The following is an 18,551-nucleotide window of genomic DNA, read 5'->3' as shown; positions in this document are numbered from 1 at the left end:
CATGGAATACAAGAAAAATGCAAAACTACATGTATGTTTCGACGAGGGCTTGAAGGGAGCAGAGAGCGTCTTTTCCAGCCACACTTAATTCAAACACTGCTCTGGGAGCCTGCAGGACTGAAAGGGTCCCCCACCCGCTTGGGAAACATCAGTCTCGGAAGAAAACAGACTCTGGGATGTGCCGTTGGCAGCACTTCTAAACCAAGAGGACAGTGGAGACCTGGGTGGCTTCATTTGCCACATCTCGGCAGAGCGAACAGGAGTCCCCAAGCATAACTAATCAAACGGAGTTTTCTTAGTCGATGCTGATGCATCAGGAAAAAGGGGTGCCCGGCAAATTGTATCCTGTCACCCTAAGAACAACCCACTCTGTCTTGAGGCTAATAGCTCTGTCTGCTTTACCGACTTCCTGGCAAACTCTCTGGTGGTATTGCAGCTCGTTTAGGTGTTTCTTGCTGTTATTAAAGAGAAAAACTTTGCCCACTACCATCTTCTCCTCTAGAGAAGACCCTTGCTCGTCCCCTTTCCGGCAAGGTTAGAAAATCTCTTAGTCCATCATAGCAGTGGGGTAACATGTCAGCTAAAATCATATATAAGCAATTGACAGCTGCGGTGTTTTGTTTTGTTTTTTAATTGAATCACTGTGAGATACAGTTACAAAGCTTTCACATTTGAGTTTCAGTCACTCAGTGATCAAACACCCATCTCTACCAGTACACATTTTCCACCACCAGTATTCCCAGTATCCCGCCCCGCCCCATACCAACAATATCCCCACCCCTCCCCTGCCTCTATGGCAGACAATCTCCCCCATACTCTCGCTCTACTTTGGGGCATTATGGTTTGCAATACAGATACCAAGAGGCCATCGTGTTTGGTCCTTTATCTACCTTCAGCACACATCTCCCATCCCGAACGACCCCTCCAACCACCATTGACTGACTTAGTGATCCCTTCTCTATCCCAGCTGCCTTCTCCCCCAGCTCATGAGGCAGCTTCCAAGTATGGAGCAATATTCCTGGCCTTTGTGTCTACTGTCCTTGGGTGTCAGTCTCCTATTATGTTATTTTGTATGACTACTGTGGTGCAAGATACATTCCCTCTGTGTCTATTTCCTTCTTGAGCAGAGTTAAGAGATGCGGCTTCCTCCTTTGACAATAGGGTTTCAAAACAACTGATGCGAGTGCATGCACTCTTTACTTTTTTGGGGTAAACTGTGGGAGAATTCTGAGCCACATTCCCTGGTCTCTGGTGTTAGGAGTCCCTGCTCTTAGCCATCTCTGATCCGTGGTGGCTGGCAATCAGGGCTTTGGAAGATGTGTAAGCAGACGTCATTGTTACAGGTTTTTGTGGTCCACATCTCACCAGATGTGATGCTCAGGGGACCATATGGGATGCTGGGGGGTCAAACCCAGGCTGGCTGCACTCCAGGACAGCACCCGACCCACTGTACCACGCTCCAGCCCTGGGTGTGTGTGTACAACGCCTCTTGCTCTGTGCTTCTAACCGTTGGTTAAATCTGGGCATCACTTGACAACCCTTCCTAACCAGGACGCCAGGTCCCAAGAGAAATTCAGATTCACATTCTCCTTGTGCCACCAGCCGCGTTGGGACTCAGGCCACCCTCCCGCCCAGACCAAGGGCTGTTTATTCCTTGGGAAGGGGACATGTCCTCGCCTGTCACCGTGTCTCCCAGCTCCCATGTGCTCCCACACAAATCCTAGCCTGAAAGGAAAGACGATACAACAGCCTTCTCCCGTGAAAACGGCTTCTTTGGTGAGGAAGCTATGAGGAGCGGACAGGAACGGTGGAGGCGAGTGTCTGGTCCCTCTGCAGAGCAGCCTGCGTGTCCCTCTACTTCATGGACGGAGGGGCGGAGGGAGTCGGGGGAGCGGGGCCGCGCGGTTTCTCTGCTCCAGGCACCGCTCGGAACGGGGCGAAAGGATCTCTCATGCCCCCAGTGGCCCCTGGCCATGCATCATTGCGTGGTGCTCTGGCCCTTGTTCTTGCTTTGGCTTCCCCACTACTGGGACCTTTGAGCAATTACGTCCCCGCTGCTCTCGCTCTTGGGGCTGTTGGTGTTATGATGAGAGCAGCTGTCACTGTCACTGTCATCCCGTTGCTCATCGATTTGTTCAAGCGGGCACCAGTAACGTCGCTCATGGAGAGACTTATTGTTACTGTTTTGGGCATATCCAATACGCACGGGTAGCTTGCCAGGCTCTGCCGTGCAGGCGGGATACTCTCAGTAGCTTGCCGGGCTCTCTGAGAGGGACAGAGGAATCGAACACGGGTCGGCGGCGTGAAAGGTGAAAACCCAACCGCTGTGCTATCACTCTGGCAATGAGGATGAAATGCACCCGGATTTCCACCAACCCACTGTCCTGTGTGGGGCGGAGCAGACTTGGCCAAGCTCACTCTTGGGCCCCGTGTGAACTTCAGGACTTGCTTTAGCAACCTGTATAGCCCAGTGCTCAGGCAGTGCTCTTGGTTCTGTGCTCAGGGATCACTCCTAGCAGGGCGTGGGGGACCAGCTGGGGGGATGGGCGTCCAACAGCATCCTGTCAGCTGTCTCTAGCTCAGGCCTCTGCTTTTCTGCTTTTTTTTTTTTTTCAGGGGGGGGAGTCACACCCAGATATGCTCAGGGGTTACTCGGGGCAGCGGTTGGGGGACCATATGGGATGCCAGAGATTGAACCCGGGTTGGCCACTTACAAGGCAAATGCCCTACCTGCTGTGCTATCGCTCAGGCCCCTTCAGTAGCCTTTTGTGTTACTCTCAGTCTCTGCTTCTGTGTTTATCTACTCCCGAAGACTTCCAGAAAAGGTTACAAGCATGTTCCTAGCTCAGAGCAACACGTTCCTAGCTCGGAGCTATCCAAATCTCACAGGCCTTCTAAGTTGCTGGCAGGTTATTTAAATGATTTTCTTGCCTTCGGTGCTTTGTTTCAAAGGCCTAGAATAGTTTGACTCCAGGCAGAGGTAATTTAAAACTTTTAGGGAAACTGTCTTCTGTGTGATACCTGATGCTATCAGCCGTATTTAGATCTGCTCTGATAGACTGCTATTGAACCCGAGATGAGAACTGCGTATTTGGAAAACATGAAAAGGTGATTCATTCTTTGTATCAAGACCATTTAAACGCCAGCATTTTATAGCATTTCATCAAAGGCCTCTTCCCAGCCCATTCCAAATCAGATAGAGTGACACGGAATAATACCCTTCCCATGAATTGCTGTCTTTTCTCTGGATTGTTTTAGGCTTTTTTCATTAAATCAAAAAAAAAAAAAAAAGTCATCACTCTCATTGGAACTCAACAGCATATTTCATGCCGGGCTGGCAGAATCTTTCAAAGCAACTGGGGCAATTTGAAAGAGAACAAGAGAAGAATTTCTCCCTGCCACCCCCTCCTCTCCCCATCCCTAAAGAGAACTGTCTTCAGGGTAATTTTCCAGCCAGAGGTCCTACCCCCACCATCCAGCACCAGCCAGTACCTTAGAGCATCCGTAACAAACGCCTTCGATTCTTTTCAAGTCAGGGAGGAAAACAAAACAGACTTCAGACTGGCTCGCATGTATCTTTATTTACCGTCACCAAACGTATTAATTAATATTCATCCTCTGGAGGGCGGGCTGGAGCCATAGCACAGCGGTTGGGCGTTCGCCTTTCATGCAGCCGACCCGAGTTCGATTCCTCCACCCCTCTCAGAGAGCCCGGCAAGCTACCGAGAGTATCGGGCCCGCGCGGCAGAGCCTGGCAAGCTCCCCGTGGCGTATTGGATATGCCAAAAACAGTAACAATAAGTCTCTCCATGAGAGACATTACTGGTGCCCGCTCGAGCAAATCGATGCGCAACAGGATGACAGTGATTCCCTCTGGAGGGCGGGACCCAGGAAGGGCTCCGAGCCACCCTCCCTCCCCCCAAATTACAGCACAGCTGGGAGACCACAGCTGCCACTGGGAATCCACTGACCCCAGGGCATTCACCATCCAAACCGCACCCTGCAGCCCCTGAGAGACAGTTGGCAGCAGACACCGAAGCCTCGGGCTGGGGCCTAATCCTTAGGCCGCCTGGCTTGTGCCCTCTCGCCCCGGGGAGATGCCTCCCTGGGAGTCAGCCCACTGCCCGTCACAGGGCCGAGTCCAGCACCCAGCCAGGCGGCCCGGACCCAGGCTGCTGCTGCTTCAGGCTCGTCCCAGCGCTGCTAGTCAGTGCTCCCTGAACAGCAGTTGGTGGGGTGCTCCCCAAGAAACCGGCCTTCGGCTCTCATCCCTGATAACCCGACTCCCGAACGCAGAAGCATCCAGAACATCTGCCTCTGCTCCCTTCCACGTTGCCTTTCATCAGTGAGACGCATGCGTGTTTGTTTTTTTTTTTTTGGCATGTAAGAGTAATTCATCCCTTTTTTGTTCTACTTACTGCCGTGACGTCTCTCACTGCATGAGTGAGCCAAATGTTAGGTTTTCCCTCTCCTGGGAGTGGAAATTGGGTCATCTCTTTCCAGGTTACGGCAGGGGAGAGTCCAGGCTTGCTGGGCGCATTCCTGAATCTGTCTGGGAGGGAAGTCGTCTCACCTTTCCTGGATTTCTACCTAGGAGGATCGTGGCTGGGTTTTCAGCAATCCGGGTCCTAGATACACTGGTCGCCCCTAATAACGTCAGCCAGACCCGGCTCCCTCACTGAGAAAGACACAGCCATCTGCAGGGGTAACCGCAAGTGCAAGAACGCTGCCAACTGGGCACGTAAACACTGTGGGGAATCTTGGGAAGGACCCAGGTCCTCTGAAAAAGGAGTAAGACAGACCTGGGGGACTCGGGGAAGCGCCTTTGCCCCGTGCAGAGAGAGACACGGGACTGGGAAGGTGCAGAGCAAGCTGGCTGTGCGGTGCCTCTTTCCCCGCTACTCTCAGGGGGACTGGGGGGCCGGGGAAAGGAGAGCACTGGGGGAAAGAGTAGTCTAATCAGATCTATAATCAGAGAGAGGATCTGGCTACTGGGTTAGAAAGGGATTGAAGGAGGAGCCGGAGCGATAGCACAGCAGGGAGGGCGTTTGCCTCGCAAGCGGCCGACCCAGGTTCAATTCCCAGCATCCCATAGGGTCTCCTGAACACCGCCAGGAGTAATTCCTGAGTGCAGAGCAAGGAGGAATTATGCCTCACCGGGTATAACCCAAAAAGCTTAAAAAAAAAAAAAAAAAGAAGAGAGAGACCAGCACAGAATTAGCAGCAACGACCGGAGAGAGGGGCACGCCACGGTCAGCTCTAAGATTCCGCTCCTGCCGCCCGAGTCAGCTGCGCCTTCACAGTGAAAAGTTCTCCTGTTTGGCCCCTCCTGTGGCCTGTCTCTCCCCAGCCCTGAGAGACAGGCCCCGGACCCCACAGGGCTTGTGGTGCCTCAGCTGGACCGTAGGGAGGAGGCTGGGGCGATCTCCATGCTGTTACGCAGGGGTCCCGGCCCAAGGCTCGCGGCTTTGGGGCTCCCAGGGACCTGGCCTGGCGGGGGGTCACAATGCACCCCCCAGGCCCATTCTCCACGCTCATAGCTTCCGCTCGAGTTTTCTCAGATGACTCGCACCTGTGTGAGGGATCTCTTCCCCGCCACACCTGGTCAACATCCGTCTCCTTCCTGCAGATGAACCACATCAAGCCTCGAGGTTCTGGGGTCTGCCAATCGCGATGCAGGTCGACTTTCTGGAAATTCTGAAGTTTGCCTTTATACAACAGGGCATTTGAGAATTGGCTCACCTCAGTTGTTTCTAAACATTTAACCCAAACCTAAAAATGCAATCTTCAGTTTGTGCTAATACATCGTCCTAGAAATACCCTCATTTTTGTAGGAAGATCCTGCCCCGGTACACTGGCACGTCAGCGCCATCTGCTGGACAGTTACATCAACTCAAGGCAGCCAGTGGGAGGACCCAGATAAGGGCGAACACAGTCTCGCCTTAGAGACATACAGCTGGAAGCGGGCTGAAAGTAGACTAGAGACTGAACACGATGGCCATGCAATACCCCCATCGCAAACCACAACACCCAAAAGGAGAGAGAACAAAATGGAATACCCTGCCACAGAGGCGGGGTGGGGTGGGGAGGGGACGGGATTGGAGGGTGGGAGGGATACTGGGTTCACTGGTGGTGGAGAATGGACACTGGTGGAAGGAAGGGTTCTCGAACATTGTATGAGGGAAACACAAGCACGAAGATGGGTAAATTTGTAACTGTACCCTCACGGTGACTCATTTATTAAAAAATAAAGAAAAAAAAAAGACGTACAGCTGGTTAACTTCCACATCAAGCCATAGAAACCCTAACAACTACAACGCACTCAAAAATCAAGGTTCTGTTATCATTTTCAAAAACACTAAGTATTTTTTGCTACTGAAATATCTCTTGGCTTCCCGAACATTTGCCTGTTCCCTGATAAAAACGCTCACAATCTGGTTACCCTGTTCTAAGCTCCGGACAGGCAGGGAAGGTACGATGAAACGTGTGTTTAAATACTCTATACATGACATATGTTTGAGTAAAATATGTACATACTCTTTAAAAGCATAAGATGCCATTTTAGTTGTGAAAAGAGCAGAGATACAGGACGGCAGCTCCCTGTCCTCCCATCACTAAAGACAATGAAATAAACAGTGAAACAAGACACAACTATTAAATTTTCTGAGGCATAAAAGCTGCCACAGATATGCTCAATGAGAATATAGAAACATCAGAGATTGCTTAATTGATTTTAATAACATACATTATGGCCCCTACACTTTATGTTATGCAAAATACATAGATGAATACTGTGTTCTAATAATATAAAATAAATAAGCAAGACATGTAAAAACAGGCGCTTCCATTAAATAAATGAAAAAAAAATTTAAAGCAAGTTTACTTTCCATATCATTTTAAGAAGGGAATTTGCCATTTTAAACAATATTCAAGTTTATTAAACAAATTTGAAAATTATTATAAAATGTTTAACTTTCATCAGCTTCAAGATTTATGTTGCTCCCAAATTTTGCATATAACTGTACTTTCAAATCGGCCAACACCCGCTGAATTGATTCTACTCGGGATTCTAAAGCGTCAATTTCTTCTTGCAAATTTTTCTGAAAGAAAATAAAGGGCTTAAATTAATTCTATTCAACTGGATGTTTTCTGAGCATCTGTGGAAAGAATTTTAAGAAATTTGGGGGAAGAATTTTAGGTCAAAGACTTTCTAAACTTAGACAAGACTGATAATAAGAGTTAAAACAAAAAGTTTAAACGTGAGCATTTTTAATTCGCATTGCCCGTATTTCTTACAATAGCATGTTTTCTTGGTTTCTGCGGAGTTAAAAAGAATACTAAAATACTAGGGTTGGAGAGAGTATAGAGATTGCCTTGCACACACGTGATCCCCTGAGTGTGGAGCCAGGAGTCAGCCCTGAGCACAGCCAGGTGTGACCCACGAACCACAAAGAAAATGAAAATAAAAAACGTAAAGCGTAAGAGAAAATGAATTCCCAAAGGCCGGGATCCTGATAAAGAAAAATACACATGCAGAATGTCTGCAAAGCACTTCTACCCTCAGGGACGGCCTCTGACACGGTTTCTTCTCCCAGTTTGCCACACACTCAGGGATCAGACTAGAGAAAAATAAGAGGATTCCACAGTGCCGCCAACAACTCAGAACAACAGTTCTTACCCTCAAAACAGGGCAGGAATTTTTATTTCACCCAGAAGCCCCCAGAATGTATGAGAGCGCAATCAAGAGCTCGGTGCTTCTGAGGGCGACTTTACAAAACGACACAAAATCTCATGAAGTATCAGACAGACATCCCTTCCCGGTGAGGATCAAAACGGGATTTTTCCCAAACATGACGAAGAAAATCTAAAATCACAACAAGGGCACGAGATCAAGCTCAGGAACAGCAGACACAGAGCTGGTCCCCAGAGTGCAGCCGGACCTACGACCGCCGAGGGAGCCTGCAGACCCCGCATCAGCGTGGGACCACCTGGACGCTTGGTAAGAGATTCTGAGCCCCCTGCAGGCTCCCTAAGAGTGAGGAATCTATTGGGGTCTTTGGCCATTTTAAAAATTGTATTATTTTACTATTTTTATCAAGAAGTTCCTTATCTTAATTTTATTTGCAATGTCAGTTCTTTTTTTTTTCTTTTCTTTTTGGGTCACACCCGGCGATGCACAGGGGTTCCTCCTGGCTCTGCACTCAGGAATCACTCCTAGCGGTGCTCAGGGGACCCTATGGGATGCTGGGAATCAAACCCGGGTCCGCCACATGCAAGGCAAACGCCCTCCTCGCTCCAGCCCCTGCAAAGTCAGTTCTTTATTATTATTTAAAAATAAAAGGGGGGAGTCGGGGGAGGATCTGAAGTTAGACCCGGCAGTGCTCAAGGATCACTCCTGGCAAAGTTGGGGCATGACCCAGGGTCAGTCACATACAAGGCAAGTGCCACACTCCTGTGCTCTCTCCAGCCCCGCAAAGGAAAACCGACAATCCTACAGCCTGTGTGTGTGGCACGCCCCGGGGCCCCGGGGCCTTCCTGCTGGGTACCGAGCCCCAGAAGGAATGAAATGCAGGCCAGCTAGCACGGGAGCTGGCTGCGAGGCGAGGCCAAGAGACACAGAGAAAAGGAGGGGGGGGACACAAAGAAGTGACAACAGCCAGCGGGGTGCAGAGCCCGGGCAGGGACTCGGCCCTCCTCTCCACTCTCAGCTGAGAGCACGGCTTCCGGAACCCGGAGATACTCCTCTGCGTCCCCGTGTCACTTCGTCCCTTAACCTCCCCCCTCCCCCCGCCCCGTTCCTGCCCGCTGCTCTCAGGTGGGCCAGGGGGCACGGCAAGAGCTCAGCCCCCAGCGTTTCCCAACCACCGGCCACCTGCCCGGCCGGGACCTAGGCTCCAACCTACCTTCGCTTCTTCTAACATGTCCTGCGTCTCCTCCTGGGAGTGGCTGATGAAGACGTCCCCGACCTGGTACGGGATCATCAGGCAGTCGTCATCCGCCAGCATGATGTCTTCGCAGGCGTCCTCGAGATTCTGGAGCTGCTTCTGCAAACGCAGGAGGGACCCGCCTTGAGAAAGGGAGGCGGCTGCGTCGCACCGACTCAAGGAAAAGCCCTTTGAGCCCGGGCCTGCCAACTCCTGAGGGACCCTTTCTCAGGAGTGGTGGCACGCTTTTTTCTTTTTTTGGCTTTTTGGGTCAGAGCCGGCGATGCTCAGGGGTGACTCCTGGCTCTGCACCCAGGAATCACTCCTGGCAGTGCTCGGGGGACCCTATGGGATGCTGGGGATTGAACCCAGGTCACCGCGTACAAGGCAAATGCCCTCCCTGCTGTAATATCACTCCAGCCCCAGTGGCATCACACTAAAGGAAGAGGACAATTTCCTAAGAGAGCACTGAGGAGCGAGCCAGCACGCCGGCCTCTAGTCTCCGAGAAGCTTCAAGCACACGGGCAGACAATGGGCACCTGAGCGCAGATTCCTCACTCTGGGAATTCGGCCCCTCACGGCCGAGTCAAACTGGCCGAGTCAAAATGACCACCGGGTCATTTCCCAGCAAGGACTAACGGTCCGCTCTGGACTCAGAGGGCCGTGAGACCCAGCCTGGTTCTGAGCTCCGGCTGCTTCCTGGGCCCCGGGAGCCGCGGCCCGGGTTCTCACTGCCGAAGACGGAGGGTGTGCTCGGGTCAGAAGGGACAACGCGGGGCCGGAGCGATAGCACAGCGGGGAGGGCGTTTGCCTTGCACGAGGCCAACCCGGGTTCAGTCCCCGGCATCCCATACGGTCCCCCTGAGCACCACCAGGAGTCATTCCGGAGTGCAGAGCCAGGAGTCACCCCTGGGCATCACTGGGTGTGACAAAAAAGGGAAAAAAAGAAGGGACAACGCTCAGGGCAGCCATGGCCTCCGAGACGAGAGTGGGGGGTGTCTGGCCGGGCCCCAGAGCCAGCTGAGCACACAGCCTCACCCCTTCCAGACCTCTACCTGAGGGGTGGGGTACAGGCCTAGCACGTAAGAGGCCCCCGAGTGTTTCAACTCCCCAGTACCGCGGGGTGCGGCCCTGGAGGCCCAGGTCTCCACCTGACCCCCAAGAGAAGGCCCCAAGTTTCTTCTTTTCCTATGTGGTGTCTGGTGCTGTGCCTGGTCATGCTCAGGGTGTCCCCCCCGCCCCCCACACACACACCCCGTCGGAGCTCGAGAGCGACTCCTGGAAGCATCATGGTACACCATGCGTTACCGGGGCCCGGACCCGGGTCTCCTACATGGGAAGCCTGCGCTCTTACAAAACAAGCCCCTGCAGCAGGCTCAATCCTCAAACCCCAGCACCGCACAGGGGCCCCCCAACCCCGCCGGGAGTGAGCCCCAAGCAGGGCCAAGAGGAAGTCCTAAGCACCACCAGGTGTGGCTCCAAAACCAAGAAATGAAAAAGAAGGAAAAAAAAGCAAATATACCAAGAGCCCAGAAGGCGAATCAATCACATATCAAGAACAATTCCATGGTTAGGGGCTACAGACAAAAAAAAAAAAAAAGAAAAGAGTCAGCTGTCTTAAATAAGACACACGTTTTCAATACCTTCTTCACATCTATTTCTTCCTTAAGCTCTGTGATCCTGCTCGTATTCCGAGCGAATTTGTTTATCTTTTGCTGGTCCTCGAAAGTAACGTTGACATCTTCCGCAGCCTGAAAGTGAATTTGGAGAATTCATGTTAATCGAGAGGCCAGCTCGTAAGGTCAGTCTGACTCGAACGCAGTTCAGTCATTTGCCTCATATCTGCAGACTCACGAGACAGGTCCCAAGATAAGCCTCACTCTTTTGTTGTTACAGGAGCAGGCTTGGTTCACAACCCTGTGGCCCAGTGTTCCAGCCTGGGGAATACCGTCTCTGCTCCCGAGGCCTTTCAAACGTAAACAATTAGGAATTCCTGAATGGGAACAGCCTCTCACAGAGGCAGGAGCAGACCGTGGTGTCTGGTCACTAACGCTGGTACCGGAGAGTCTGGGCCTGTTCAGCTCCCTGTGGCTCAGTCGGGCAGCTCGCCACTGCTATGGTTTCTAACCCCGCTGAGATACCAGGCAGAGTTTCACCACCCCTGGGAGACAGACACGCAATGCCAGGGGCTGGGAGAATAACTCTGGGTACAACAGAGGCGGGGGTGGGGGGTGGGAGCTTTCTGTTTCCTTAAAGAAGGTACATTTTGGGGCTGGAGTGATAACACCGCAGGTAGGGCATTTGCCTTGTGTAGGGAGCCATTTTACCTTACTGATCTTATCCTGTCACTGTTTATCACTAGCTAACCCCATGCCACACCAAGCAAAGGTTGCCACTCCTAATCTTACTGATCTTATCCTATCAGCATTTGCTTATTACTAGCTAAAGCCCGTGCCACACCCTGCATTCCTATTGGGGGTCCCGGGGTGCATACTATAGCACCTCCTCCCAGCAAGGAGGTATAAATACTGTAACTGCCATAGAATAAATGCCTTTTCTCCCTCCTCCGGGCTCTGCGTCTGTTCATTCAGCTGCGAAGGGCTCTCCCTGCTGAACAGAACGAGACCTCCACATCGACTTCCACAGCCTTGCACACGGACAACCTGGGTTCAATCCCCAGCATCTCATAAAGTCCCCCGAGCACTGCCAGGAGTAATTCCTGAGTGCAGAGCCGGGAGTAACCTCTGAGCATCGCTGGGTGTGGCCCAAAAAAGTTAAAGAAGGCTCATTTCCAGGAGGGGGCCGTGGCCTTTTCTTGAAAGGGGCTGCAGGGGGAATCTGGGACGCCTCTGGGTCCCGGAACACTGCAACGGGCATGTCCCCCGCGGAGTGAAAGTCCCGTGTATCTGAATGCTGAACCGATTCCCGTCTTCAATTATAACCAGCTACGAAATGATGCAACTGGAACGTCGCCAACGCTCCGGGATCACGCCTGCAGACACAGTCCCGCTCCATCAAGCGTCCCGGGACCCCGCAACAGCAGCTGAGGCTGACTGAGGCCCACCGAGCTCTCAGCAGGCCAGCGTCAGCCCCACGACCGCGTCGGGCAGCCGCCCTGAGGGTGACCATGAGAAGCCGAGCTGCAGCGGGCGTGGCTCGGCCAAAGCCACACAAGCCAGGAAGCGGGGCCCAGTCGGACCCGGGGCAATCTGGAGCCAGTCCTTAGAAATGAAAGATGAAGGGCTGGAGCGATAGCACAGCAGGTAGGGCGGTTGCCTTGCACGTGGCCGACCCGGGTTGAATTCCCAGCATCCCATGTGGTCCCCTGAGCACCGCCAGGGGTAGTTCCTGAGTGCAGCCAGGAGTGACCCCTGAGCATCGCCGGGTGTGACCCAAAAAGCAAAAAAAAAAAGAAAAGAAATGAAAGATGAGGGGGGAGGCCATACCGGGTTCGATCCCTATTGTCCCAGCCGGTCCCCCAAGCTCCGCCAGGAGTAATTCCTGAGTGCAGCCAGGAGTCACCCCTGAGCATCGCTGGTGTGACCCCAGAAAGAAAACAATAAATCCATCAAAATCCAAGAGTATGGTGTGTGCAAACAAGGGCCATTGAGGAGGAGCAGGTTACCACAGAAAGCCGGAGGCGTCACCTGGAGGGACGAGGAACTGACGCATCGGCATCATCGCTCAGGTCCAGAACAAGCCTCCGTTTCTTTTGTTTTATGGGGGGGGGGGGTGGACACACCCCTGACAGTGCTCGGGGCTGACTCCTGGTTCTGTACTCAGTTTTCTAGAGGGTCTCAGCTTAAGAAGCTGATCCAGTCACAGAGCGTTTAGCACCGCTGGCCTGTCACCCTCCAGCTCTGCCCAACCCCAGCGAGGGGCAGATGCCGAGGCTGGGAATGCAGTTACGAGACGGTTCTCGGGGGCCTGGGTGAGACTCAAGGCCAGACCCCTGGTGCTTGTGAAGTGCGTCCGGACAGTCCCCCACGGGGCCCAGGGACAGGGCCCTCTGATCGGGCGCCCACTGCCAGGCTCCACACCGGGGGTGCCAAGGGCACGCTGGCTCCAAGTCCAGCTCCCGACCCTCCCAGCACCTTCTCCGCGTGGATTCCCTCCCAGCACGGTGCCGTCACCTCCGTGTAGCCCGGGGGGGGGGGCACCTCCTTATTCAGGGAACGGAGCGAGAAGCCCTCCCCAGGAAGCACCTCCTCCAAAAGGCAAAGTGAAGCTCCCGGGTGCCAAGCCACCCGCCAGAGTCATCACCCACAGGTAGTGCTCCCTAGTCCTGGGCAGGGCTGGACCATAGCACAGCAGGGAGGGCGTTTGCCTTGCACGCGGCTGACGCTGGTTCGATTCCTCCGTCCCTCTCAGAGAGCCCAGCAAGCTACCGAGAGTATCTCACCCGCACGGCAGAGCCTGGCAAGCTCCCCGTGGCGTCTTCAATATGCCAAAAACAGTAACAACGAGTCTCACAACGGAGACGTTACTGGTGCCCGCTCAAGCAAATCCATGACCAACAGGGACGAAAGTGCTATAGGGCAGTCCAGTCCTGGGCAAGCCAGGCCCACCGGGCGCCCCAGAGCAGGGGGGAGGTCAGAGTGTGGGGAGAATGCCTGAGACCAAGCCAGCGCCAGCCAAGAGGCGAAATCCCACTGCCAGGGCGGTCTGCTGGCCACCAAGAAGTACATGCCCATGGGGAGGAGGGGGGAGTCCAGACTCGCACACAGCCAAACCGGGTCCCTCCCTGGGCCCCCCACAAGCACCACCAGGGGCGCACCCTAAGGGCAGAGCCAGAAGCCCTGAGCACGTGGCGTGTGGCCCTCCCCAAGTTAATTCAAATATATATACATTAAAAAAAAAAACTTTAGAAAACACTCGGGCCAAAGTGACAGCACTTATCATAGCATCCCGGAGCCCTGCCAGGAGTGATGCCCAGACAGAGCCCAAAGCAACCCCAGAGCACCTCGGGCGTGGGCCCCCCCATAAAACAGCAAAGGAAACACACCCTTCCCGGCCCTGGGCTGTCTCCATCCCAGCCGTCCCCCAGGCGCTGACTCCTGCTACAGTAGCGAGAAGCCCGCCCGAGACCGCAGCCGCGGGGCTCCCAGCGCCCGGCCCGCTGCAGCCGTCGGGGCCCCTGGCTCTTCCCTCTTCCCGCTGCCGGGTGGGCGCAGACCTCACGGCCGGGGGCTGCTCCCTTTGCAGACCCGGCCGGACGCTGTGCTGGGCGGGAGAGGACCCCCGGGCTGGAGCCCCCCCGCAGTTTCTTAGCTGAGTCACTTCGCAGGGTTTTGCCCCGGGTGCAGGGAGGAGGGGCGGGGACGGGCCGATCGGGGTCCCTCGTGCTCGTGGGCAGCTCGTGGGCAGCCCGGAGCCGACCACAGGGGTCCGCAGCGGGGGTGGGGGGGTGGGGGGGCGCTGGAAACCCGGGCGGGCCACTGTGCGACCCCGGGCAGGTGCCTGCAGCTCTCTGGGCTTCCGGGCCGGGCAGGTCACACGGGAAGAAACCTCGTGGCCTGACGCCCCCCTGCCCGCGGACAAGGCCGGCGACCTACGCGCCCCGGACCAGGCCCGCGCGCGGAGGTCCGCCCTGAGACCCTCCCCACGCCCCCCGCCCGCCAGAGTCCCGCCCGCGACCCCCGGGCTAGGGGATGCCCTGGGGGCCCCGGCGGCGCCCCCCACGCATCCCTCTATCCCCGCCTGTGCCCCCGCCCGGGCCAGCGCCCCCGTGTCTCCATCCTCCGCCCCCCGCGACCCTCGTGTCCTGCCCCCCGCGCCCCCCGTGTCACGTTCCGCGCCCCCCGGCGACCCTCGTGTCCCGCCGCCCGCGCTCCCCGTGTCCCGCTGACCCCCCGAGTCCCGCCGCCCACGCCCCACGCCCAAGAGACCCCCACAACCCCGCGATCCCCACTGCCCCGCAGCCCCCGACCCGCGCCCCCCGCTCCCCCCTGGCCCCGCGCCCCCCGTGTCCCGCCGCCCGCGATTCCCGCTGGCCGGCGCCCAGCTAACCCCGCGGCCCCCGCCGCTCCCCGCCCCCCGCGCCCCCAGCCCGCTCCGGCCCGCGCCCCCCCAGCCCCGACCCCGCGCCCCCCGCCGGCCCCGCTCACCGCCTTCTTCATGGTGGCCGCCATCTTGGGAGTGGCCGACGCGCACGGGGGGACGCGGGGCGCGGGGTGCGCGGTCCCCGGCCGCGCTCAGGCCCCCCGGCCGCCCCCCCGGAGCGCCCCCCGCCGCGCCTCCCCCCACCCCCCACCGCCGGGCGCCCGGCCGGGCTCGGGTCTCCCGGGACCCCCGCGGGGCCGCGGCGCCGTGCGCACTTGGTACGTCCCAATTAAAGGGCCAGGCGCTCCCCGCGGGCCGCGGCAGCCGGGCGGGGTGCAGGGGCCGCCCGCGGGCAGCAGGGGGCGCCCGAGCCGCAGGGACCGGCCGGGCCCGCATGCGGACGGGGGAAACGCCCCGTTCAGCCCCTGCCAAGGGAGGAGTGACGGGGAGTGACGGGGGTGCGCCCCATCGGTACCCCCCCTCGCGCCGGTCCCCAGCGGCTGTGCCCTGGCACCGCCCTCCGGAGTCTCCGCTGCAGGATTTCTTTCACTCTCTTGCTTGGGGCCGGGGGTTGGGATTCACTCCCTGGGGCGCCGGGGCTGGGGGGACACGGAGTAGCCCAGCTTCTGCCTTCCCTCCGGACCCCTCGCTACCCGCCTCGCAGTACCTTGCTCAAGGCCAGGCGGGGTTCCATCCCACCCCATCCGGTCCCCCAAACCCTGCCGGGAGGGACTAAGTCCTAAGCACCGCCTGCTGTGGCCCCCAAAACCACAGCAGCAAAAAAAGTGACTGAGAACCACCAAAATTTGCTATGCGGGTTCTCTTCACTGAGGTTTTACCATATTGGAGACTACAACTGAGAATTGTGGAAATGCTTTTGTTACTGAAAGCAGAAAGGGCGGAGGCTGGCAAGTTTCCAACTTTGCACCGTCTGATTCAAAGGAAGGTTGATGTACACACACACACACACACACACACACACGTTTCCAACTTTGCACCGTCAGATTGAAAGGAAGGTTGATACACACATACACACACACACACACACACGTTTCCAACTTTGCACCATCAGATTGAAAGGAAGGTTGATACACACATACACACACACACACACACACACACACCTGCAGCTTCTGTATTTAAACTCAGTCAAATGCTGTTCAGCTGAATCCGATGCACACATGGGCCATTGCCTCAGGGATCTGAAAAGACCTCCGGGACCCCCGCGTTGGCAGGCCGCCACTACAGACAAGAAAGGTGGAGAGTTTGAAGTCAGGGGGCCCCCACTGAAGCCAGGGGGCTTATGTGAGGCAGAGACGAGAGAGACGGTCACTTTCTTCCAACCCACCTCTGCCACCCAGGGACCCGCCGGGAAGTCTCTGCAGCTCTAGTGATGCCGGCAGGACAAGGAAGGCCCTGCCTCCTGGCATTGGCACTAGCCGACCTTGCAGAAAACAGGAAAAGCTGGGACTGAGGCCGGATGAGACCCTCACCTATCTGCAGCCACAGGCCCAGAGAAGCTCCCGCAGAAACAAAAGGCCAGGAAAGGAATTTCAAAGAAGACCATCAGCACTCCCAGCCCCCTGGCAACCTCCTTAGCAACAGACTTTGACCTAGGTAGGAGCCCCACAGCGGGGGCAGGTTGGAGAAACCCTATAAAGGCCACCTTGGACAAAGGAAGCGAGAGCACATGCTGTCTGAGCCCATGCGCCACCTCCCCTCATGTTGCCCAGCACATGCGCTACCTGAGCACATGTGTCTCCCGCATCTCCCCCCTTGAGATGTGGACTTTCATGCTTTCCTGTCTAGTGCTGGGGTGTGTGTAGGGGCTGTCCCCGCCCTCGGAGAAGCCCGGGTTCTCTCTGGAGCACGGTACTCTCCACTCTCTCCCACCTTCTCCCCCTCCTTCCCTTCAAACCCTCCAAATAAGAACTGTAATTTCACTGCTCGTCTGCTCCTGAAATTCCTTTCTTTGAGGCGAGACAAGAACCCAGTGTCCCCAGGTCCCGGATGGCAGATGCGGATCGGGAGAAAGCGACCCCTCTTTCTCCTCCCCGCCCCACATAAGTCACCCGTGGGGGCCACCGACATCACTAAGACTCAGCCGGCCCTTAAGGGTTTTACAAAAGAATTTCAGAAGTAGATGAGCAGTGAAGTAAAAATAGATTGTATTTGGAGGTTTTTGAGGAAGGAGAGAGAGAGAGAGAGAGAGAAGGAGGGAGAAACATGCTCAAGAGAGAACATGGGCTCCGAAGGCAGAAGAGCCCAGCACACATCCCAGGCAGGGAGATGCGGGTGACACGTGTGCTCGGCCACTTGGGCTGGGGCAGCATATCTGCGCGCTACCTTTGTTCAAAGTGGCCTTTATAGGGTGTTTCCAAGGGGTCCCGCATGGGGCTTCTTAGCTAGGTAAGAGTCCGTGCTGGGGTGGTGGCCGAGAGGCCAGAGTTGGGAGTGGGTCTCCCTGGTCCTCTATGAAATTCCTTTCCTGGCCTTTGCGCCCGCTGGAGCTACTCTGGACATGGGCCCTTTTCTGTCTCCCTGCCTGCATCCCTTTCTCAAACTCCCCCCTTCCCTCTTGCTTCCGCAAGGGCACCCTCCCTGCTCCAGAACCCAGCCCCCACCACCGAGCTCGCATTCTGCGCCAACTCCAAGTTTGCACCACGGCTAGAGTACTGTGGTCCAGCACGAGTTTGATCCACAGCATTCCAAATAGTCTCCCAAGCCCCACCGGAAGTGGTCTTTGAGCACAGAGCCAGGGGTACACCCTGAGCACTGCCGGGTGTGAGCCCAAACAATCAACACCCAAAGCAGTTTCATCCCTTGGGGCTCATCACGAGGGTTGACCCCCAGAGGAGGGGCAGGGTCGCCTCCAGCATCAGGATTCTGGGGCTCTTCTCACTTTGCTCCTCCTCTTCCCCCCATCTCCTCCTCCCACCCCTGCAGGCCTCCCATTGCTCTCTCCCGGGGCAGGAAAACTCGTTCTGCAAGTCTGGGGAGTTCCTCCCTCTTCTTTCTTTCTCAGCAGTGTCCCCTCCTCCCTCCCCCCCCCCCCACACTGGAACCTTCCAACCTTCACTTCTGCTTCCTTGGCCAGCTGGGCTAAGCCTCCCTCCGCCCGCCGGCCAAGGAAAGATGCTTGTGGTACAGAAGTGATGTCCGTGGACCCCACAGGTGGCTCATGTGCAGCGGGGAGGAGAAGGACGGTCACTTTCTCCCGATCCACCTCTGCCACCCGGGACCCGGGGTTACTGGGGTCTTGTCTCGCCTTGAAGAAAGGAATTTCAGGAGTACACAAGCAACGAGTAAAACAGATTTTATTTGGAGGTATTTTTGAAAGGAAGGAGAGAGAAAGTGGGAGACAGAGAGAGAGGAGAGTAACGCGCTCAGAACCCGGGCGGAGAGAGCCCCTCTCCCTTCCCACATCCCAGCATAAGCATGAAGGTCCACATCTCAAGAGGGGGGATGCAGGCGACACACGTGCTCAGACGCCACATGTGCTCGGTCACGTGGGCACAAGCAGCACCTGGGCTCAGACAGCATGTGTGCTCCCTTCCTTTGTTCAGGGTGGCCTTTATAGGGTTT

The 18,551-nt window shown here is 56.0% G+C and overlaps 1 protein-coding gene across 1 annotated transcript; it reads right to left on the bottom strand.

Moving 5' to 3' along the window:
• Positions 1 to 6,717: 6,717 nt before the first annotated feature.
• PFDN4 (prefoldin subunit 4) lies at positions 6,718 to 15,184 on the bottom strand. The gene is made up of 4 exons (XM_055140624.1): positions 15,032 to 15,184; positions 10,568 to 10,675; positions 8,904 to 9,044; positions 6,718 to 7,100 (listed from the first exon to the last, which is right to left on the bottom strand). Exons 1-4 carry the CDS (start codon positions 15,053 to 15,055, stop codon positions 6,969 to 6,971), a joined length of 405 nt encoding a protein of 134 aa, XP_054996599.1. The 5' UTR covers positions 15,056 to 15,184; the 3' UTR covers positions 6,718 to 6,968.
• Between the last annotated feature and the right edge of the window lie 3,367 nt (positions 15,185 to 18,551).

This window comes from Sorex araneus, chromosome 5 (genome assembly GCF_027595985.1).
Source record: "Sorex araneus isolate mSorAra2 chromosome 5, mSorAra2.pri, whole genome shotgun sequence".
Lineage (NCBI taxonomy): Eukaryota > Metazoa > Chordata > Mammalia > Eulipotyphla > Soricidae > Sorex > Sorex araneus.
The sequence above is the reverse complement of the archived record's forward strand: the minus strand, read 5'-3'. Positions and strand labels throughout refer to the sequence as shown.

Coding starts and splice junctions, on each gene's coding strand:
- PFDN4 (XM_055140624.1), bottom strand. CDS start 15,055: ATGGCGGCCACCATGAAGAAGGCG. Junction 10,676..15,031: donor CGGCCACCATGAAGAAGGCG/GTGAGCGGGGCC, acceptor ATTCACTTTCAG/GCTGCGGAAGATGTCAACGT. Junction 9,045..10,567: donor AAGAAATAGATGTGAAGAAG/GTATTGAAAACG, acceptor CTGCGTTTGCAG/AAGCAGCTCCAGAATCTCGA.